We start from the raw sequence: 24,801 nt of genomic DNA, 5'->3' as shown, positions 1-24,801 counted from the left end.
TTTTTGTATATCTTAGTGATTATGTTTGCTTTTAATATCCTTTTGTAACACTAGTTGTATCGATTCCTAATAAAGCTTTCAAACATTCTCATAACTCTTTCAGCGGGTAAAACCTAAAATTCAAGTTGCTTTATCCCAAGTATTAATTCAGTGAAAATCAATTTAACACACTCAGTGATCAACATCATGTCGAATTAATTTTAAGTTATGTTCAACTTGACTTTTCTCAAACTAGGTTGTATCGAATAAACAGTTTTAAAATTTTGGAATGAAACAACTTCACTAGAATAACAATCATCCCTCCGCTTTTGTCATACCTCCGCCTCCACCCCACCCCTACCCCCAACCGGCCACCCCGAACGAAAAAAGGAAAAAGACAAGAAGCCAATAAAAAAGGCTCCTCTTTTTTTTTTAATTCTTCTTACTCCCTATTTAAAAAATAGCATGACACCCTTCAAAAATGTGCACATACGGCTTTGCACTAAAAAGATACGGAGACACTGCCAAAATCAGATTTTTTTAAAGTTGTTTTAGGGGTCACTTCGCTCACATACTCACATTTACTAATTACAATTTTGTCGTATAAGTATCAATTTAATTTAATTTGATTTAATTATACATATAGTCTAATCAACTACAAGAATATGATGATATTATAAGAATTTGATGTGTTACTGGATGCCAAGTTACTCAAGAAAAGTAGTTAACATAAAAGTTAATCTCTGAAGTTAGTTATGGATTTATATTCTTGTTGGCACTTGTCATGTTATTACTAATTATATATAATTGCACGCTAATAGAGATTAGAAGTTGAATGTAAAAATGACAAAGTAGACCATCCCAAAACAAAAGTTTGCTAATAACAAATATGATTCTCTTTTGGGTTAAGACTACTAATGGCATCAGAATATGCAACAATACATGTGTTTAGCTTTTGATAACCCCATGCATCAACCTTTTAAATTAACCATGACTCCATGACACGATTAAATTAATCAACTTATATAAGATATTATCTCAAAAAAAAAAAAAAAAAAAAATCATATAAAGGCGATTTAATTTGATTTATCTATATGTACTTACTACGAAGTAGTTTTTGCTTACATTATACACCATTTTTTTGTGTACGTTTAGAGAGCTGCAAATGCAGGTGATGAGAATCGATCTTTATTTCCTGGAATCGGGAGAAAAGCTCTACAATTGAGCTACCCCTCACTCTCATTATAAACCATAGTTACCATACTATTTTAAGTCTGTTGTTTTAACTTATTATATTTACTTACATAAAAGTTATGCTATATTGAAAATAATTAAGTTCATTAGACTAATGTTTTCTTATTATTGTGAACATAACTGTTGCATTTAAAATCAATGATTTAGGTAACAACTCACCTCCTTGTTTCTTTGTAAAAACAAAAAAATCTCTTTAGATACCTAAGAATAATAGAGAGTATTGAATTGATGTTCTATAGCTATCGACCCATGCCTAGCTTTAACTAACTTTAAGTAGACTTTCACAAAAGAGTTTCCAGTATAATTACATTTATGAAACCAAATGAATATATTTCTACTTTCAGGGGTGATTTCTTTTCACAAAATCATATATAGACTATAGTTTGGCGTTATATTTTATTCCAACTTTAACTTCTACATAAGCATAAATATTATGGGTGAGTAAAAATTCAAAGAATCAGAAATTAGAGCTGAAACCTGTTAAAAATCAATTGTTTCATAATTGGAACTAGAATCACAGGTTTCATATCTAGATTATAACAAATGGGAATCTATTGCTATAAGTTCCTTACGAGTTCTCAAATTTTCGAAGCCAAAACCCGTTGGATACCTCATCATCATTCATTTCGATACCGAGTACCAAAACCTAAAACCAAAACTGTATTCGAGTAAAAAATTATTTAACTTATATCAAAAATCAATCCAAGACCACTTTTAGAGAGATTAACAAATTAAGCCCAAATTATAGACAATCAAAGCCCAAGTCATAAAATAGTTTTTTTTTTTTTTTCAATAAATTGACCAACTTATTCATACATGAATTGAAGCATATAAATTGGAATCGACCACACTCTAATTCTCATTTTCAAGTTCCTGTTGCAACAAGTTCTATTCCATCAAATCTCATTTCCAAGAACTTGTTGCAACAAGTTTCGGTTCAAGATTTTTTGACAACCTTTTGTGTTAATCATCCCTACTCATAAAATACCTACAACTAAAATTCAAAATTTCCCATCATTATCAATTGGATTTATACTTTCAATCAAAGGAACCAAACTTTCTTACAATCAAGTTTCTCATGAGTTTTGTTTCTTGTTAGCATAGTTATACAACCCTAAAAAGGGGTAGAAACAAATGTTGGGAAGATCAAAACGAAACATATGCATCCAACTTAGGATACTATGTTTGCTTTGGTGAAAGATGATTATTTGATTATTTATGTTGATAAACCAAAAGACTTCTCATGCCATTATCACCCCTCTTTTCAAGACTTTAAGAACACAAACTTCAAGCCATGCATCTTTTCTTTTTCCTTTTTCCTCTTTCCTCTTTCCTCTTTAGAGATGCTCTCAGTACCATTTTTTTTTTAGAGTAAGATTGTTCAGATTGCCTTTCTAGTTTGTACCTCAATCTCCAACTTTTTTTTTTGTAATGTATATTCTCCGTCCTTTTTTATTATAGATTATTATATATATATATAAAAAAAAAAAAAAATTTATGTTTAAAACATTAAGACAAACTTAACAATATATCACATGAATTTTTCATACTAACTCCGTTTCTTTATAGTTGTAACAAATAAATTTTTTACGTCTCACAAATAATATCCCTTTGTTGCAACTAAAAAGAAACTGAGGTAATATATAGTACTGAATATATAATAAAGATTCTAAATGATTAAACTCTCTATCATCAAAATAAAAAGAGACAGAGGAGATATAAAAAATTATTAGACATACCATATGTTAACTTAAAGGAGGGTTTAATCTCCCAAAAATTCTATATTAAGAGACCATATGGTATACTAATAGAGTATATAGTAGCTTTATGAGTTAATTATCAATGTTTCCACTAGTGTCACGTGTACTTAATTAGGGTATAGTCAAAATCCATTAACAGTCCATCTTAATTCAACAGTACTAATTATTATTCCTTACATTAAGTACTTGTTCACAATAAATAGAAATCCCCTTGGATTGGACCCAACTTGGGGGGGTGGTCCTAAATATTAAGGGCTTTTTAGTGCTTGAGATTCGAGCTCTGATCTTACGAGTGCCCCTCCACCACCTACACACACTCTCGCTCTAGCAGAAGCCAACACACTCCTTGACTGATTTCCTCGCAACAAGACAACTAGTTATGAGAGATTGTTATATATACCCGGGTGCATCGTATACTCATGAGTATTTTATTTTCATTTTGGTGATTGTTTTTCATTTATTCATCAAATGATGAGAAAAATTAACCTTGGGTTAGTTAGGTGTACGGTACACCCGGGTGTATATAACAAATTCTAACAAGTTATTAGTAATTTACAGAAGTTTCGGGTGAAAACAATACAATACATATTTTGATTTATGCACTATTCGTCTATTCATATACTTTTGATATAACATGCTTCGTAATTAAATAAAGAAACTTATAGAGTGAGATATATTATTATTAACCAATAAAAGAAGAATGTTAAAACTGTTTGAAAATATTTTAAGGTTAAACCGTAATTATGTAGCATATACTATTATATACTTGTATATTTGAGTGTCAGGACTCCCTAATTAGGTAGTCCCTCCATTATTTATTACTACTTACAATCCGAAATAGGAATACTCATGTTAGTTATGTATATATAAATAATATAATGCACTAGAAATACTATATATTTGAATTCTTTTGTTTAAGTCTCTAGTAATACAAAGTATATAAATTCAATTTTTAGTAGATAAGTAGAAGAGTCTTATCAGTCCAAAACTCTTAACAAGTCAACCCAACTCAAATTAACAAGCTGGATTATTTGAGAAATTTAGAGTTATACGAAGTATTTTGAAAATGATTAGTTTGTATTAAGATGGATAAGTGCTTGTATAATAATGAAAGAAAGTGAGATAAATTACTAAAATGTCACAAAGCATCAAGAATTTAGAGTCTAGATTTATATTTTTAGGATTTATTGTCGTATTCATATGATTTATTTAGGATAAAGATTAGGAAAAACTATCTTTTTATAAGATATTATTAGAGAGTTTGTTAGGATTTAATTTTATCTTTTAGTTTTTATTATCCTATTGAGCATGGGATTGTATGCCTATAAATATAATAATTTTCCTTAATAAAGTTAGATTTTTTGAGTTTACAATTCTAATTGTGAGATTGATTCGTGTGAGTTAATTTCGAAACGTTGTTTTTCTTCTCCTTTGAGTCGAAAAGATCAAAATTTTATTAAATTAGGTTACCCTAATTGCTAGTATCCCTTATTGTGGTTTAATCCACATCAAATTTAATTTATTTTTTTGGTTGGAAAAATGAAGAGTTTTACTGGGCCGGAACATCTCACGAGTTAACCCTATTTGGGTTAGCAGGCTAAACAATTTGGGAGAGTGGGGGAAAGGTAAGGGAATCCCACCCTCAATTTGTCAGTAGTGGGGATTGAACCTCTAATCTCATAGTTTAAAGGTGCTTTCCTTTCTACTAGATCAAGCTAAGCTTGGTACAACTATTTGAAATTACCCGAAATAGAAAGTATTTGTATAGTTGTATGTATATACAACGCGCCAAGAATACATTATGATGATGATGAGGTTCTTTAATTAAATTCTCTAGCAAATATAGTACGGTGATATAGTTGATAAATCCCTAAGCTAGTGTGGGTAGAAGAGGGATAATAGAGTAGAGAGCATTAAAAGTGAGAAGAGGAGATGTGGATCTCACGCTGTATAATGACAGTCGTCCACATTGAATGTCAAGGATCCACGACTGGCTAAACTATATGAACTTGGAAACTCTCTTTCTTGGGAACTTAAAACATCCAAAGGATAACTAGATTATTTCACGTTCACCAAACATTGCCATTAAATTTTCTACATCCCTCCTAATAGATTACAGATATCGCTTAATTAATACCTTTTTAATTAATATCTTTTCGTTTTTTATTGTTTGCATCATTTTTCTTTTTACGTTGTTCTTAAAAGATTATCCCATACCTTAAATGTCTTTGGCGACTATGGAAGATAACAATTTTTATAGCTCAAAAATTATAACTAAAAGTTAATAAAATGTAAATATGACCTGGGGGCAAACAATATGAGACATGAGGGACTATAGGTGCTCCTCAATCTCCATCTCTCTCTTTTTTTTGATAATCCATCTCTCTTTTTTTTGATAATCCATCTCTCTCTATTGATGTTAAAAGGTATTTTCATGATATATATTCATCTTGATCATAGATACTTTGGTTTTTATATATACTACTTTACACTAATCGAATTAAGAAATTTTAATTCATTTAGAGAGCCAAACTTTGGTTACTATAGCAATTTCATATTTTCATATTGGTTATCCCTTGTCTGATTAATGATACAGCAACCAAATTGACAAAATTTATCGACAAAATCATATACTATAAAATACGAAGTATGTCTTTTATATCCAAAATAGAAGCCTTTTTTTCCCTTTAGAAACTTTAGGTTGATTTATTTTCCACATACCATTGCTTTAATGATAAAACCTTTATAAGTTTATCATCTACTTTCGACCTTACCCAAACACCTATCATCAACCACGTTCAATTTCTATTTTCCAAAGCATAAAATCTAATTGATTCTTGGCAACAAGGTAACTCAAAGCACATTATGGACCAATATTAGTAATCAAAAATGCATTTTTTTTTATATGAAAAGAAAATAAAAATACTTATCTTGTTTTTTTAGAACAAAATACTCGTATATTATCTTATATAGGAGAATGTATGATAATAAATGGTTGAAATAATTTTTAAAAAATTTAATATAAAGAAAAAGATGAGGCAAAAGTTTACGAGTCTGAGTTGTGAGTAGCTGCACAAAAGAATCTGACACGATTGTTATACGTGCTTGAACCATGGTTTTCTTCGTAAAAACCAGAAGTTCATTTGATGCAACTTCACTTTCTTAATATTTACTCTATCTTTCATAATTTTTCAGTTTTGGGACATTTACTACGTTCACAACACTAACCAAAAATAATGAGATTTTTTTTTCTTTTTTAAATACTATTAGTTAAAATAATGGATTTAAATTAGACAAAATATTTATACTTATGTACAATTTAAGCATTTGACCAACTAATTTGGTCAATCAAAACTTGGGATTAGAGTAGAAACTAGAAATTCATTTCTTAAATGGAAGCTTCTTGTCAGTGTAATGGAGAATGTTAGGGCAGATGAAGTTTTTAATGTGTGATATTAACTTCATCCTTCTGCAACATTTGGCTTGGGACCTGGGAGAGGAAAGAGGTGTGGCCTTATTACGAAATAGAACAGTTTGTGACCACGTTGCCCCGAGGAATAATCTTCAGACATGATCTGGTTCTATATGACATACACTTAAGATGTGAGGCTAAGTGAGGCCAACTACATTTCTTCGACATATGTCTGTAGCAATAGGGTACCCTAAGACATTACAGGAAGGGTAATGGCGAGAACGAAAAGGGTACATTCCAAGTCTTATAAAGATTATGCTTAAAAATTACAATTAGAAGACAATTATCATGCGGCATTGGAGCTTAATACAACAGTTGTCTCTAAATTATTTACCCATGAAAACAGCCATCAAAACTATTAAAAAAAAAAAAAAAAAGTTGACTGGATAATCATACAAATTCCATTTACAAAGGTTCTGTGCATAAATATTTGTCCAGATAACAGGAAATTAATGACATTCAAGCCCACCTCCTTCAAGGAGCAGAGTTGTGAGTTTACCCATCTATGCCTCGTCCATTTGGTCCTGCATGTTCAGAGAGTGGTGAGATGTTCAGTTCATAAAGGACCCGAATTCCTATAACATACGGGAAAAAAAACAAAAAAATACAAGGCGTTTTATGCAACAGTATACTGTTACAGTGTTACATTCAAAGAAGTAAATGTGGATCCTAAGGTATAATCAACTACTTCCATTCCAAAAATATGACAAGACAAACTATTGTTAACATAGTTAGTTATTGGCCAATATGTTTCTTAAAAAGCCAACGGTACAGGGTAATCAAGTAAACAATTGATATTAACAAGACCAGGGCCATTGGGCCAATATGCTTCTTAGAAACGGCTATGGTACAGGGTAATCAAGTAAACAAATGATATTTAACAAGACCAGGGCAATTATGTTTCTCAGAAAAGGCTATGGTACAGGGTAGTAATCAACTAAGCTATCAACAAGATCTGGATCAAGTGGTAAGGCAACATGAAGTGAAGCTATGATCAAAGTTTATACTAGTCTGTGTCTAAAACCCTACAGGTATAACAAGATAATCCCATCATCATTGCCTATAGTGTAATTGCAGGTTACTTGTATATTTGAAAGGTAATTTTCCATGCATCGATTGTATCCCCTGCTTCTCCAACAAATTAATTGGGCTAGCAAGTTACAACCCTATCTTGGCAGAACAAAAGTAACAAAAATAACTGCCATCAGAATTAAGCTTGAAATAAAACAAGAACTATCACATACCTGCATATCTGATGTCCAAAGAGTGAGATTATCCCGCAATAGTTGCATTATGAGTGTACTGTCTTTGTAGGATTCTTCACCCAAAGTATCAAGCTCAGCTATGGCTTCCTCAAAGGCCTTCAGATACAGCAAACAATGGTTAAGCTAAAGAATTAAAAATATACTTTAAGCCTAATCTACCACAAAGTATTAGTCATATAGGACGCCTTCAAATGTAAACGCATACAACACTCAATACGGATCCAAGTTAAGTGACATGCATATCTAAAATAATGCAACAATCTAAAAGACAATCGGTGGCAAGCATAAAACAAAATTGATGTATCTGTTGTCAAGAATGTGGTGAATACAGATGCTACAACAATCTAAAACACAGTCCTTGTGTAGTGTACTGACAAATTGATTCCAACTACATGTGAATTTAGAGATTCTAAACACAAATTGCAAGCTCTACTAGAATATCAAATTTCTAACATTTCTCTAATTAATTATTGTGAAATTTTTAAAAATTGTTGACAGTAAAGAATAAATCAAGAAATTCCATTTATCAACAAAATGCAGAAGTGTAGGCGTAATGGGAAAGCTAGAGTAATAAACTCTACTTGTTCCCAAGATGTTTACACAGGCAACTGATGATAAAAACACACTATCTAGGATCAGCATCTTAAATTCTTGAGATCAAGATACTCTTAGGAATATTCTTAGCACATATTTGCTTCAAGTCTATACAGAGAAATGATATGGAATTGGAAAAGGTGGGGGAAATGATTCCTCACCCCCCCCCCAACAACCTGCTTATCCCTTCCATTGTGTAAATGTGTTTGATCGACGGCTTTTTTTCATTTGTTAAGCCCAAAAAACCAAAAGTGATAAGGCCATCAACCTTCTCTTCTCATTACACTTGACTACTTGAAATGGTTCAAGTGCCTAACCCTCCCCTATTACTCTCCTTTGCTTTCTTCGTTACTTGAAAATCACAGAGATTACAGCAGAATCAAGCTACAAAAATGGAGGGAATTTCATTCAAATCACTCTTCTGATCAAGAAAAGGTTCAAACTTCATCACTGTTGACTTTGCTGGCAGCCTGGCAATCAAAGTATAGTTAGAATTCGTCCACCGCCCATCCTAATTTATAACCTCCCTCCTATGGTCATGATGGATGAGCCACATTTGGCACCACCAGTCCACCACAATCACATTGGACCAGGTAAACATTAAATCAGATAAAAGTTTTGGATGGTCACTGCTTGGTGGCTCATCTTCAAACCAAGTTTGGAAGTTGGTAATGGAGATATATGGAGTAAAAGGCTGAGCTACAGCAAGGAGGTGATGATGGTAACAGTAGATTGTGGATTGTAGAGTTGTTTTTCAATACCTCTAATAAACAGAATGTGTTTTCAAAGGGGACAAGACGGTAACATTTTTTATTTTTTAATGGTAAGGACTCTAAGGTTAGGGTCCCTAACTAGACCTCAACCCTCACGATTTTTTTGGTCTAGGGCACTAGGGAGTTAGGGGGAAGGTAAAGGAATCCCTACCCCCAAGGCCCCAAGCACCCCCCCTTGGAAAGATTCGAACCCCAAACCTCAAGCATTTGAGGTAAGAACCTTACCAAGTGAACCATGCCTTTCTTGGTATAATACAATAACAAATAGCCACTAACAACCCCTACTCCTAAGTCCCATGCCCACAAATGATGGACTAAAAAAATCGTGAGGGTTGAGGTCAAGTCAGAGTCTTCCTTACCATTTAAAAAAAAAAAAAATAGCCACAAACAATGGTAACAGAAAAGTATCCATCAGAACCAAACAAAATCAAATAAAGATAGCCACTAAAAGCCTCTACTCCTAAGTGTCATTCCCGCAATTACTAGACCAAAAAAAAAAAAAAAAAAAAAAAAAAAAAAACCTAATAGATCAATTGAGTTGATCTAATTAGCCTACAACCTCTCCTCCTAAGTGTCATGACCAAAAATAAAATACTGTGAGGGTTAAACCAATAGAGTTGATCTAAGAACCACTAACAACCTGTACTCCAAAGTGTCATGCCCGCAAATACTGGACCAAAAAAACTCTGAGGGTTCAGATCTGGTCATAATTTTCCTTACCATTTTTTTTAAAAAAAAAATCACCACTAACAATGGTAAAAGAAATTATTCATCAGAACCAAAACAAAAACAAATAGAAATGCTATCAAACTTCTAAATTTGAAGGCATGAAAGTCAATTACGAAACTTCCTCTTAAACCTTCCCACTACATGTCTTCCTAGTTAATCTAGCTAAGCATAACAGGCTTAATACTTCGTATTGGTCTTTCTGGGACATGTTAAATTCAATTCTTCAGCTATAAAGCTTCTGATTGATCTCTACCTATCAACTACTTAGCATTTCAGCAATAGCATAACATACATTAGACATTGCCCAAAGAAAGCCATAAAAGTAACGATGGTTCAAATTTATTCATTTGATATATGGACAGTGACCTAAGAACATGTCACAACTATAAGTCCCAACTCACTTGGAGCAATTCCTTTACGATCATATATAAGTGGGATAAGGTGATAAAGTTCTGTTTTTGAAGAAAGTTTGGCTATTTGAAGCTTATTGTCATAAATTCTTCATTTGCTTATCCATCTTCCCAATCAGTCCCCACATCAAATGTTATATTCTTAGACGGTGTCAGTGCCTCCTTAAAATTAAATAGTAGAAGACAAAGAGATCAAGAGGAATTATTTTTACTACTTGATAATACTTCCCTGTCCATCAGTAAGGGCACTTGTAGTAAAATGTTGACATTTATATTTTAAACAAAATACAAGGGCTTTAGCAAATTATTTTTTGAGGCATAATTGATTCTCCTCCGATTATCAAGTGTAAAGAGGATGGTTCCCAAACCCTCTACCTAAAAACAAGAGTTTGTTTGACAAGCAACCCCCATCCTCCTCACATCATGTTGTCTCATCCCACCTTTTTTTTTTACTCTTTCTCTTTCACCTCCTCTCTTTTACTCCCTAGGCTACACCTTCTCTACTTCCTCTTCCTAAGTCCTAACTTCATTTTCCAATTAACTCTCTCATCCTTCTCCCATTTTCCAATCATCTATACCTTTTCTTTCCCGCTCCACCTTTATATGTCTTTTCCCTTTATCAACTACCTCCTCTCAAATCCTCCTTCCTTCTCTTTAAAACACAGATTAGTTAATTACTTTACTTATGATAGTTGCTTTGAAAATAAAATTTCTATTTGAAACCACATTGGCACGAATAAAATCTATAACGGTCAAAAATTTACGATAAAAGAGATCTACAGGAAGAAACTTTATCTATGTTCTTTAGTTGTTCTAATAATTATTACGTTTATCATAGCATTATTTCAGGAAAGGGAGGAAAGACAGCCAATAAGATAGAAAAAGAAAGGGATGCTCTAGAACTTAGTGCCAAATGCAGGAAATCGAAAGCCTCACCAGTCACCATGACTCCATGGTCCTAGGGAATTTCAAATAATTAACAAATGCGCCGAGCAAAAGGTGATGCCCACCTGATTTTAGCCAATCGGGATCCCATTTCTTATTCTTCTAATTCTTGATTATACAACTTCTTCCCTACACTTCCAATGTCCAATTAAGATCTCTCTTTAGCTACCTTTAAGGAAAAGAAAGAAAAGAGGCAACAAGGCATAAACATGCTCTAAAGACTGTAAAAACGAACATCGGAGGCTCGGAGCCCCACAATCTTCATATACTTCATCTAGAATTAGCACACTGGTTTTAGAAATAGGGGAAAACCATAACCCCACCATAGCACCGAGGCCTGGACTCCGGAGAGAAGTTCATATAACAAATAAACTAAGAAACTACAATTGCGCTCCCAATTTCAGCACATATCTTCTATGTTCCTTTTAACTCTTAAGAAACACTTGTCTTCTTGCACTTCCTCTGATAAAGAAGTGCCACTTAGGCTATCTTTACAAACACAGTTATCTACTAGGTCAAAACTTCGTTCATTGTAAAGCAAGGGCATATCTATAGGAAAAAGAGGCATCCAGCCATACCCTAAGTGTGCAAAAATGAACATGGATAAATAAAGGAGAACTTATTTTTAAATGGTTTTATTTATAAATACAACAAAGCTTATTTGGTAGCATATATGTTGGGTAGTAACATAAGTTGATATGAAACACTAAAATTGCAACTTTTGCACCTCGCAAAAAGAATGACAGGTTATTCAAATACAAGTGACATCAGAAACTCTAAAATACTCAAGGCACACGAAGCACGATTGGCAACTCACAGCTAAAAACAATTCTATTTCTAAACAAAAGTTCTGATAATTATTGTCACTTTATCAGTCTCCTTCAAGAAACCCAAATTCAAATTATCTAATTTCAAATACCATGATTGATTAAGAAAATAGCACAATCTTGATCTCAAGATTCACATCCAGCTATTTCATGAAAGGAGCATCGTCTAACATACACTAACATTTATTCTTGCCCTACCTCCATCAGTCCCTTGGCTCTAACCAAATAAGTGAAGAACAAGTGAACAACCTAAGGAAAAGATAATCTATCAATCTGATTCACAAGATGCAAATGAGAATTCGATAAAGGTTAACAGTGTAAACTAATTACAAAACAATATGATTTCCACAGCAAGGCTATCTTGATCACAAAACTGCAGCAAGGCTATTTTGATCAAACTGGGCTTATGTATTGCTACGACTACCAACGACACAAATGGAATATTTGAGCCTGATTTATAGTGTATATTCCCAATTTTACCAACACTGGCTCTACTTAAGAGCCACTTACACTTAGTTTACATACTCAAGTCAGAAAGATGTACTCCTGAGTACTACTAACCCTCTCCCCTCAAGACCTCAAATACACAAGTGAAAAAAAAAAAAAAATTAAAAAAATAAAAGCACAGAGTTTCATTTTACACTCCAAGTAGTCCTTTCATATCAGACTGCAAGGATCATTGCTATAAAGAATCAGACCAAAACAGCCACATATTCATAGAAGCCTTTTAACAAAACACACATACTACATTGGTTTTCCAAATATAAATATTGTATACTGATATAAAATCATAAAAAAGGATATGAGAGTAGAGCTATAAAAGCAAGTAAAAGGAAAAATGTAAAAATATATAATAAAAATAAATAAATAAAGTAAAAATAAAAAAATAAAAAAGAAGAAAGAAAAATGAAAATTAAATTAAATAAAGTTAGTAATGGACCAAAAAGACATTGTTACAGCAATGCTGCAAGGGAAGCTCCCTATGAAGATTTAGATAGAGAATATTTGAAGGAGAGACTAATGGTAAACACCCAAACACCTTTTAAGCACTGTCTAAGACCGATTCTAGCAAAGACTTTTCATTTGGTTGATTTTCAAGAAGGAAAAAAAAAAAAGAAATACTTTATCTCAGACACAGGTCCCTCTACATAGAAATTGATTTTCAAACATACCTGTTTTGCCAAACTACAAGCCTTTTCTGCTGAATTAAGTATCTCAAAGTAGAACACAGAGAAATTCAGTGCCAACCCCAATCTGATAGGATGTGTTGGAGCAAGATCAGCCAGTGCAATATCCTATCAAATAAATGACAAAAGGCAGACAAAGAACAATGAGAGTCAGATACATAAAATGGTGATTGGTAAAATCCATAACTAGTTATTTTATATCATAAACAACTTTTTCTGTCAGCATTCAGCAGACTTTGACATAACAGCTGCAAGATGATTAAAAAAATAATAATAATTTAAAACCATTATATCTCTTGGCTATTTCGTTTCACCTCAAGTACCAACTGTGGCACTGAAATTTTCAGCACTATATTTGGACCAAAACCAAGCAAATTTTTATCAAACATACCCATATATCCGTGGCCCAATATTAGTAGTCAGTTATGTGTGTGTGACATTGACTATTAGTAACACAAAAAACCATCCAAGATTCTCAATTTGTTTATATAGAGGGCTGCAAATAACCTATAGAATAATAAATATTCCAACCTTCCCTAAATATATCACACTCGACTTTAGTGGCCACATTATGTCAGCTTTGACTGGTCTTTTACCAATACACAATTGTAAAATTACTGTATAAAATGATAACCAAATGAAACTTTGTCTAAAGGTAATAATAGACTATCATATATCCATATCACAACTCAAAAGTACAATTTTTGATAACTTTGTGGCCAAAGCCACAGCTCTGACTAGCAGAGTCAAATGTGGCATATTTTTTAATTTGTGCCCAAAAAAGGGTTCCTTGACTCCAATATCATTGTAACATTGATTTACAAGTAAAGCATAGAGATATACTCCGTAATAATTTACACCACTCAGATTATTTTTTTTATGCTTTCTCTTAATATTACAAATTCCACTAACTGATCAAAGTTGTACCACAGAGTACGGAGGGAGCATTTGTTATAGTTGAAGGAACTAGAATGGAATGAAATGGGTGAGATAAGAGCAGTAAAAGACCAGTACTTATATGCTATATGAACACTGGGTATTAGAATGAGAGAGGAGGGATAATGATGTGATTAACATAATGTGTTACCCAATATTGGGGAGGGTAACAGATGAGTGGAATCAATCACACTCAAGTAAAGGAAATTGTAAGTTATAATGTAAACACTTTAGTGGTCCCATTTCCAGCCATAAACTCCATCACACCAAACATGCTCTAGGAATATAACATATGTAATGCAAAGGCCACACCAACAGGAGACAAACAATAGCTACAAGCAACTCGATATCATGTGGGGAGTAGATAAAGGAACTAAATATCGTAATTTTATATAACATATACAGATCTCGTTTGGTGCCAGGCAGAAAAGGTAGTGATGAGTCTGATGAACATTGTTTATATGAATAGTTGGGTATTACAAATTTACAATGGAATGGAATAGAATGAGAGGGGAGGAAAAATGAAGTGAATAACATAATGTTATCCAATATTGGGGATGGTAACATGAGTGGAGTCAATTACCCCCAAGTAAAGGAAGTTATTCCTATACCCCTCAAAAGTCAAATAACCTTTAATGCAGATACTTTAGTGGTCCCATTTCCAACCATAAAATCCATCATACCAAACAGGCTTCAAGAATATAACATAAGTGATGCAAAGGCCACACCGATGAGAGATAAACTATAGCCAAAAGCAACTAGATATTTTGTGGGGGAAGATTGAGGGGCTAAAGTTCGTAACTTAGTACGACATATACAGGTCTAGTTTGGCATCAGACCAAAAAGAACATGATATTTACCTATGACGGCTATAAACACTTTTGCATATTACTATGGTAGTGGAAAACTGGAAATGGCTAGCAATCAGTAGTGAGAAAACACAGAATTAGATCTCCAACTAAACATGGTGATCCATTCCTATCGACAAACTGAACAAGAGAACTTTTGATCCAGTCTTATAAATGAATCTACTAAAACACCAAACCATATGAGTAAATCAACTCACTAAATATACTCAATTCACTTCAATCAATTGCCACAGCATCAACAAAAGGTTCAACAACAACACTCTTATTAACCGCGATTTAATAATTTTCCACCAAATTTTACAAAATTAACATTAACAAAACTTAATTTAATATAACGTAATTACACTTCATAAATAATTCTCAAAAACCCCCAATTTTTTACTCAAAAACCTAAAATTCACAATTGCAATTAAAACTAAAAAAATCCAACAAATAACACAAAAATCAACAAATCAAATTCAAAAATAAGAGCAATTAGGAAGTAAACCTGAGCAGCCTTATAAGCAACCATAGTTTCTTCAGCAGCTTTCTTCCTCTCATCACCAGACAAAAACTCAGCCAAATAGCGATGATAATCACCCTTCATCTTCAAATAAAACACCTTAGATTCCGTCGCAGTAGCAGACGGAATAAGATGATTATCCAACAACTTAAAAATCGAAGCGCAAACATCGGACAACTCCGATTCAACTTTACAGCGATAAGATTTAACAAGAGGAACATGATCATCATTCCGACGACTCTCCTCTTTCTGCTCAATCGACGACACGATTCTCCATGCAGCGCGTAGAGATCCGATGACGTTTTTGTAAGCGACGGAGAGGAGGTTACGTTCTTCGACGGAGAGTTCGACATCGGCGGAAGAAGTAACGAGATTATCCATGAAAGTGACCATTTCTTCGTAACGTTCGGCTTGTTCGGCGAGTTTGGCGAGGTAGAGCGATTGATCGCGGGTTAGGGATTGGGGTGGAGGAGGAGTTGGTGTGGCCGCCATTGATGAGAGCTTGAGCGAGTGAAGGAGGAGAGAGAAAGTGGAGTGATGATGTGAAAAAAGTAAGGGGGGTTTTGTCAAGTGAAGGGAGGAGGAGTTTTTATAGGATAAGAATGAATGTGAGTGTGAGTATGATGACCAGAGTGGATGGGTTGGGTGTGGGACCGGTGTTTGTTTGCCTTTTACGTGGATAATTGGGAGGAATTTTTTCAGTGTTTTGACTTACTCTCGTTTGATTTTGCGTGGACTTGCTCTCTATTAGGGCCTTATTTGGTTGCACTTAGATAATAGGGGAAATACAAATTCATGGGAAATGCGTTTAATAGTACTTAGTTGATTAGCAAAAATGTAAGAAATGGAAATTCCTAAGGAATTTGGAATTCCTACAAAACATAAGAATTTATTTCCCACCCCCTACCTTGGTCGCTTAAACTTCCCACATGTATTTTAGGTGAAATTACATTACTGTCCTCAATATTTTGGAAAAATAGTTCAAGTTATAATAATACATGGGTATTACAACTAATTCATGGAAAATATGATTTCCTTTATGTCAACCAAACACAATTTTAATATTTTCTAGGCAATAAAAAATCTCATATATTGGTACTTTTTATAGGTATTTAATTCCCATATGCAACCAAACGAGGTCTGGATATTTAAACATGACTACATGACGTTTTTTTTTTTTTTTTTTTTTTGACAGAGTACGTGATGTTGAATTACTAAAAACATGTTTTTTTATTACGAGTAGTATGGAGTATAGACTATGGAGCATCATACATCTTGAATTATACTCTGTAGCTTAATGCACTCAGCACTTTGAACTTTGATTAATCCGCATATAGCATCAACTATTGGTTGGGGATTTGGGGTGCAACATGTATTATTTATGGATATTTTTTGACACTCAAATTGACATTTTTTTTTTATTATTTACAATAAAGGGTAATTAATGTCACGCGTTACACCTTAATCAATAGTTGACGTAATTGAACATAATTGTTTGTTTTCCTAAAATGGATATGGTGCAATATTTGTAAAGCTTTCTTAAAAAATACTTGGTGTAATTTTAAAAAAAGTAGAGAAAGTATATAACATATGTGTGCAACATGAGAGACTAGTTTGTGCCTCTACTTAGGGGTGAAAGTTCGGTTTGCAGTTTGAATTATAACCAAAACAGAATCCAATCCGAATTAATTAGGTTTTGGATTTTTCAACCGAATCCTAACCGTATCAAGATTCACTCCAATCCAAACTAAATCAACTTTATTCGGTTTTTCTAATTAGAATCCAATCCAAACCGAAATTTGTTCCCTTCTTTCGCAACATTCAAACCGAAATCCAAAATTCACCTAAAAATTCTAAATCATTCAACCTTTTCTTATTAAATATATTATTTGTGAGAGAGTGATATATTGAGAAAGGGGAATTAAGACTTAGGGTTTTTTTTATTTTGGTTATATACGAAAAAGGAAAAGGGGTTGGAATACTTTGTAAACGAAAATGGGCTTAATGTAATGGGTCGAAATTTCGGTTTGTAATTTGGTTTTCGTTTTTTTAAACCTCAACCCAAATTTAAATCGTAATCGATATTTTTTAATTTTTGCATACCCATCCAATCCGAATTAAAAAAAAATCCAAACCGAATTACTAATTCGTTTTGGTTTGGTTTTAATCCGAAGTACTTTCACCCTTACCTCTATGCTAGTACTGAAAATGGTTTTGATATGTCAATTACCTAAGGATTTTTTTTTTAACACAAAAGGAAGCATGGATTACTTGGTTAAAGTCCTAATTAAATGAAGCATGAATTACTTGGACAAAACCTTAAATATAAATTATCTTAACGTCCAAAGATTTGTTTAAACCCAAAATGCAAACCTTGAACAGAGTTCAACAAAAGATAAAAGCAGTAGCAAAGTTCATAGTACATATATATCATGATGAAAGTCAACAATTGAAAGTTAGGTAAGAGAAGGAGCACATAGAACTCTAAGATCTAATCATACGCTGCAACGACACTAGTGGGGAACACATTACGTGGTTTAATTGTGACCCAAATTACCCAAGATTAAACGCTAACAAATTTCACTATTTTTATTGATTTTAGGAAAATTTAACAATAACAAATCAACCTTTGCTCCATTCTCCTAAAATGGACTAATCTTTAAATCTTTCTAAAATAAACATAAGTTTGTAATTTTTCTCCCGTAGTAAACCTAGCAGGTCACTTGACTTGTTATACCATGTTGCAATCCACGTGTCATGTCCTCATTGGTTATTTTTTTAAAATATTTTGATAATTAACAAAAATTATTTATTTTAATTTTTAAAATCAAATAATTAAATAAAAAACAACCCTCCCTTTCCCCACCACTGCCAGTGGATGGGGGAGGAGGGCTGGCGACGGTCAGAGTTCTTTGTTTGTTTGTTTTTTTTTTTTTGTTTTTTTTTATTTTTTATTTTGTTAATTTTTTAATTTAAAAAGATAATTAAATGAAAAAAAAATGACAAGTTGTTCAAAATACAAACTTGTATTTGTTTTGAGAAAATTTAAAGGTTGATCCATTTTAAGCGAATGGAGCAAAGGTTAATGTGTTGTTGTTAAATATTCCTTCATTTTATAAGTACACTTCTCATGTTGGTTGTGATCACTGACGGAACTTGGACTAACATGTAACAGGGGCTAGTTGTAATAAGTGAAGTTGGTGTGAATTTAATCATTTATGCCCCAAAAAAGCTGGCAACAGATTGAAAGCAGGAGAGATGTACACTGTCCGAACAGCGCGTGAAACGGCAAAGAAAAGAGTGAGGTGGGCAAAGATAGTATAAAATGAGCTGGCAAAAAGAAACTCAGGAGATTCCTTCCCCATATAAACTACACTTTTCTATTTCCACTGCGCCGCCCACTTTTTTGGGCCTTAACGAATAGCCTAAACTATAACTGGGCCTTTTGGACCAAATTAACCTAAGCCCAATTTAACACCCACTTAATCAGCCCTATAAATTAGTAGCTCCTCAAGTATCAGTCCATCACTTAACTCAACTACTTCGCAACAAAATTCAATCAAAATTGATAAACCCCAAAAACAAAACCCTAATTTTTCAAAAATTGTGCATAATTTTCTAGAGTTTTGAAGAAGAAAGACGAAAATGGCGCTCTGTACTAGCTGCGCTCTTTCAACTTCACCGCTTCCACTTTCATCTTCTCGTCGCTTCTTACCTAACACTTCTCACTTACGCTTTTCTATCCAGAAGCTTCCCGAATTCTCAGGTTTGTTATTTAGTAATTTTTTCACGCTTGTTTTTGTTTGATTCTGATTTTTTCTGCTCTAAATAATTTGCCGATGTTATGATGATTTTGAGCTAATTTGTTGCTTTTCATTCGATAGTTTTGATTAAATTATATAGTTTCTAAATGTGTCATAATTCATAAATAATCCTACTACTAAGGTTACTGGCCAGTATCGAATTAAAAATCATTTTTGTTTGCGGTATTGTTAGATTCGTTGTGTAGTTTCAAAATATTGATTAGTGATATTGTCGGTCGAAGATGAGCATTGTAAACTGTAAAAAACGCAAATGCTACAATGGCTTCGGACTGAAATGGAGAGAGTAGTAATTTAATTAAGGTTACAAATGTTTGACATGCAGGAAATGTTTCTTAATATTCGATAAGATACTCATGTGTGGTATTGTTTGATTCGTTTCGATGTGTAGCTTCAAAATATTTATTAGTGATATTGTTGCTTAAAACATTGTAAATCTTAGTAAATGCAAATGCCACGAGAGTTTAGAAGCCGAGGGAGTATTAATCTGATGATTTTAAATGTATGACATGTAGGAGGTGTTTTGTCTTATCCTGATACAAGAAGAAGCAGATTGTTGTTAAGAGCAAGCTCAGATGAGACAGGTAGTAAATTTACAGAAAAGAAAAGTGATGGAGCATTTGTAACACTTGAAGATGACTCTTCACCGTCAACATTTGTAGACAATGATATAACACTTGGTAATGCTTCGCCCGTGAATGTCAATGACAAGGTTGAATCTTTTTCAGATGATGATGAAGCTTTGCAGCCGATAAAGGAGCTTTTTAATAAGCTCGACATTGATGTATGCTTTCTTTATTTCTATCACGTTTTAAGTATATTTGTTGCCTTTTGTTTGAATTGTTGTTATACTGGAGAATATCGGAAAATACATGTAATTGAAATGATGGATAAACGAGTGATTGAGTGTATGCCCCCTAGCTATACTCCGTGTTAATACATTTGTAATTAATGAAGATAATTGATGTAATATTTAATTACATGAGATGTTACAAATGAATTTATTCCGATAATGTTTTTGATAAATTTGGTAAAAGATGAAAACTAAGTATTTGTTTGGTTAACCAAAAAAAATAATGGGGGAAGTTGAAAATCATGGGAATTACAATTGTGAGTGGTCATTTGGTTAGCATTAAAAAAAATACTGGAGGAAATAGAAATTCATAGGAAATTTGGTTTCCCATAAAACATGGGAATTTAGTTACCTAATCCCCTTTGTCCATAAAATTCATGGGTATTGGAATTTTTGTGTGTATCGAATAAGTCTTGGCCATTTTGTAAGACATTCATAAGGGACATTTTTCCCTTGTATATTTCTTAGGAAATGGCCATGACTTGGTTAGTTCATACCAATGGAATTTTCAATGCCCATGAATTTCTATTGACCAAGGGGGCTAGGTAACTAAATTCCCATGTTTTGTGGGAAGTTGAATTTCTTAGAAATTTCTAATTCTTCCGTTTCTTCTTTTTAGTGCTACCCAAACAACGACCCAAAATTGTAATTCTCGTGAATTTCAGCTTCCTCCATTTTTTTTGGTCGACCAAACAAGCACATAGACTCAAAATTTTGATTTGTTTTTAAAGATTTTCTTTTGGGTCAATATACTGATTTTCTCTGGAAAGCCTTGAATTATTGCGCCTATATTGGATATTTTATCAAAATTCTTCATTAGACTTGAGCATTTCTAATGTACTAAAGAATTTATGGGCCTAAGAAGAATGGATGACCTGACACTTGGAGTGATTGTTAAAGTTGTCAGTAAATTTATGACTTGAAGTCTTGAATTAATGAAAGTAATTCGTTCTTTGCTTGCATTTCTATTAAACTCGATTTCCTTTAAGGTTTCTAGGGTGATAACACTTGGGTCTAGAAAGGTTTTGTACTGTTTTACAGTCCATATTATTTACATGCTGCCATGATGAGATTCATTATATTAATGAAAGCAGCAATGCTTGATGTTCGGTTGACTATCATGTCAATCCTGAGCGGTTACCTGAGCAGCTTGAACTTAATACTTTTTTTCCCCCTCTTTTATGCAGTTTGAGCCTTTTTACTTTAATGTTCCTGAAAATGTCCCTTTTTTCAAGTCCATACTCTGAGAATAATGTATGACTATACACTTATAATTTGCATAAATGAAATCTGTTAGCTCTTTGCTTTGAATTTCATTGAATTAGATTTTAGCGTAGAAGCACTTTTGGCCAAAAAAAGGTTTAATTTGGTTTTTTGTATTTTACATGCTGCAATGATGAATATTCATTGAAATTAATGAAAGCAGCAATGCTTAATGTCCGGTTGACAATCATGTCAATCCTGAGCGGTTACCTGAGCAGTATAAAGACACTTTATTCTTTAACATTATGCTATTTTTTTGGCCAAAATCTTAAATCGTAAAGCATTCATTTAGTTTTCACTTGCGAGATTAAAGCATGAGCAATTAGTATCACTTGCATATTTGGGTCATTTTAGGATTTTTAACTTCGTGGCCCTAGCTCCAAGTAAAAGCATTGCTAAAAACCATAGCAAGAACACAACATATGTTTCATGACATATGCGGTGAATAATATGCTTCTTGGAGCCAATGGTGTTTCACAAGTCATAAGGCATAGCAAGACTTGTTTGGGTCGTTTATGAAAGTCACTAAAATGAAGCTATTTTGCTTACTGTTGGATGTTGAATTATAACTATTTGAGTCAAAATAGAATTCATGTGATTTTATATGGTTTAAATGCTGCCATGATGAGAATCATTGAAATTTAAGAAAGCAGCAATGCTTAATGTTCGGTTGACAACCATGTCAAACCCGAGCGGTTACCTGAGCAGCGTAAACTTTGATACTTTGTTTTTTTCTGTTATTCAGCAAGCCTTTCTCCCCTCCGCGTCTTTTTTTTTTTTTTCCTTTTTAAATGTTTCCTGAAAACGCAAAGTATTCTTCAATTCCCTTTTACCGAAACTAAGCAAGAGTGTGTGGTAGGTAGTACCACACATGATTTGGACAAGTGAAATCAGTTGGCCCTCCCCACTTTAAGCTTTTAAGTGTGACAACTATCTGGATGAGAAGATAAGTTTGATTTACATGGTTTACATGCTGCCATGATGAGATCTATTGAAATCTAAGAAAGCAGAAATGCTTAATGTTCGGTTGACATTCATGTCAATCCTGAGCGGTTACCTGAGCAGCATATACTTGATAAATTAAATCAACATATTTCTCTGTCTGCAATTTTTTCTGAAAATGTATTCCCTACTTCTAATAATAATGCATGCACTTGCCTTTTGCATCAATTATTAACTACTGGTGAAATATGGCCAATTATTTAAGATTAAAACCCTGTATACCCAATTCCTTAGTAATGATACATGCAGTAGTCAATAAAGGTCTTGTTAGAAGCGTTTCAATATTGTCAAACTAGTACATTAGAGATCGTGAATGATTGATGCAACTATTTTGAAATGGAGGGGATAACACTGATCAATCTGTGATATCTCATTCAAGTATCTTCCTACGATAATATGTTCAGTACCATTCAGGATTTTTTTTTAATAATATAACCATGAAAATAACACTGACAAGATTATTTTGATTTATGCATGATTTTGTTGTGCACTCCTAAATTTTAGAACTTGGTAACATTTAGTAAAACAGTTGCAAAAAAGTGTAGCAAGAACACTCCATATGTTTTACTGAAGCATAATGATGTCCCGAGACCTTGTAATAAACTTTGTGAGCAAATCCCTAAAATTTTAACATGCTTTGCTGTCTTGTTTGAGTTATTTCTGATAACCCACTAAATTGATGCTATTCTGCTTGCAGTTGGATGTTGAAGATTCGCCGACAATTCTCCTGTATGGTGGCGGTGCCATTGTTGCTTTGTGGTTGCTTTCAGCCATTGTTGGTGCGATTGATTCTATTCCAGTGGTATGTTCCTTCAGCTAGAGGAAAATTCAATTAAATATTTAACATATACTTCGTATATATTTTCTTTTACAAAATTTGCGTTATGTCACACCTGACTCAAGTTGTATAATTACATGAACAGCTCCCAAAAGTGCTGGAAGTTGTGGGTCTAGGCTACTCAGTTTGGTTCACCACACGATATTTGCTATTTAAGGTAGTGCTTTACCTAGAACTTCATTTCATAGTGAGCCAATAAACTTGGCATTTGTCCCAAATGCTTGTTATTTTGTTATGTAACTTGGCTGACACTTTTGTTGTTCATTCTGTTTTCCAGAAAAATAGAGAAGAACTTGGATCCAAGATTGAAGAGCTGAAACAAGAAATATTGGGCACGAGCAATAAATAATGACATTTGGACTTTTGCTTATGCGAAGTTACTGTAGAGTGAGAGCTTGTTCTTTATACGAGAAATTTTTTGCATAGACAATATACTGTGAATAAGTAGGGGAAATTAGAGTTATGTATGCTGTTTGATCATACGTGAAATGAAGGTTTGCTTAGCTTTATTCGTATTCTGTTCTGGTTATTTGACAGGGTTTTTTTGCTGTTCCTGTTAAAGTTATTTTCCTTAATAGACTAAATTGTGTAAGAAGTAAGAATGGTATTGTCCATGACTATATTTTTATTGCGCCAAAGCCCATGGCTCTTGCAATGTCTCAGTCTTAAAAGCATGGGGGATGTACTGCTGATATTAAATTTTATGTCTTACGAGTAAAATGCAGCAAGTTGCCAGGGTAAATGTTAATTTGTCAGGCTGGTGCAGACATATACATAAGCCTCAAATATGAAATGATTTCCTTGACTGTGCGTTTCCAGAATCCCTCCTCTTCATCTTCAGGTATTTGGATAGAGATATTGAGGAAACTGGAAACCCCCTGTTACCTCCATTTTATGCAACCCTGAGAATATGGCGAAATCATTGCTCACTAGAATTTTAGAATAGCCCAATCTCCATTGATGCTACCAGAATTTTAGAATAGCCCAATCTCCATTGATGCTACCGCCAGAATATTTGTCTTGAAAATGATGCTGCAAGTCTCATCCCTGGCCCTAAGTATATATGTTGATTACTAATGAGTGATTAAGCTTGAACCAACTCGAAAATGAACATTTCAGGAGTACCAAGTAGGTATAAGATGTAGCTTAATATTCTCAGCATACGAATGACTGCTCTATAATAAGTAGACGAGATTTAATCTCATGTCTTAAACAAGCTGTCCACAAGCACTGAGTAATTTTAAGTACATATGCCGCTTTAAACACAGCAAGAAATGGGAGCAAGAAATGAGTGAAGTTGGATAAAGAAATGGAGACAAGAAAGAAACAAATGACAAGTGAAGAATGAATCTAAATTCAGTCAAAACATCTTTATTGTTTTGTTGGAATAAAAATAGGAAAAGGGCCCACCCCTCAAATAATTGTAAGTTGTGAAGACCCCACCACCGACTTCAATCCCGCCAAACGCTCTCCCCGCAAATCCGCTCTTCAGAAGAACCGTTAAAGGTTGCGCAGTTTTTAC

At 33.4% G+C, this 24,801-nt stretch overlaps 2 protein-coding genes across 3 annotated transcripts; one reads left to right on the top strand and one right to left on the bottom strand.

Annotated features, from left to right (window-relative positions):
- Positions 1-6,678: 6,678 nt before the first annotated feature.
- Positions 6,679-17,609, bottom strand: LOC110692837 (14-3-3-like protein D). Its single transcript, XM_021869920.1, has 5 exons — positions 17,606-17,609; positions 15,488-16,212; positions 13,181-13,303; positions 7,710-7,826; positions 6,679-6,989 (listed from the first exon to the last, which is right to left on the bottom strand). Exons 1-5 carry the CDS (start codon positions 17,607-17,609, stop codon positions 6,969-6,971), a joined length of 990 nt encoding a protein of 329 aa, XP_021725612.1. The 3' UTR covers positions 6,679-6,968.
- A 1,407-nt stretch (positions 17,610-19,016) lies between these two features.
- Positions 19,017-23,938, top strand: LOC110692671 (protein CURVATURE THYLAKOID 1A, chloroplastic-like). 2 transcript variants are annotated; one of them, XM_021869708.1, is made up of 6 exons: positions 19,017-19,268; positions 19,839-19,907; positions 20,052-20,107; positions 23,139-23,243; positions 23,365-23,436; positions 23,557-23,938. In XM_021869708.1, the coding sequence occupies exons 1-6, from the start codon at positions 19,148-19,150 to the stop codon at positions 23,626-23,628; spliced, it is 495 nt and encodes a 164-aa protein (XP_021725400.1). In that variant the 5' UTR covers positions 19,017-19,147; the 3' UTR covers positions 23,629-23,938. The 2 variants fall into 2 exon arrangements, with proteins under 2 accessions (XP_021725400.1, XP_021725399.1); XM_021869707.1 differs by having other exon boundaries at positions 19,018-19,268; positions 19,839-20,107.
- Positions 23,939-24,801: the final 863 nt, after the last annotated feature.

This window comes from Chenopodium quinoa, unplaced genomic scaffold (assembly GCF_001683475.1).
Source record: "Chenopodium quinoa cultivar QQ74 unplaced genomic scaffold, ASM168347v1, whole genome shotgun sequence".
Classification (NCBI taxonomy): Eukaryota; Viridiplantae; Streptophyta; class Magnoliopsida; order Caryophyllales; family Amaranthaceae; genus Chenopodium; species Chenopodium quinoa.
Note: the sequence above shows the minus strand (reverse complement) of the source record. Positions and strands in the feature narration are given on the sequence as shown.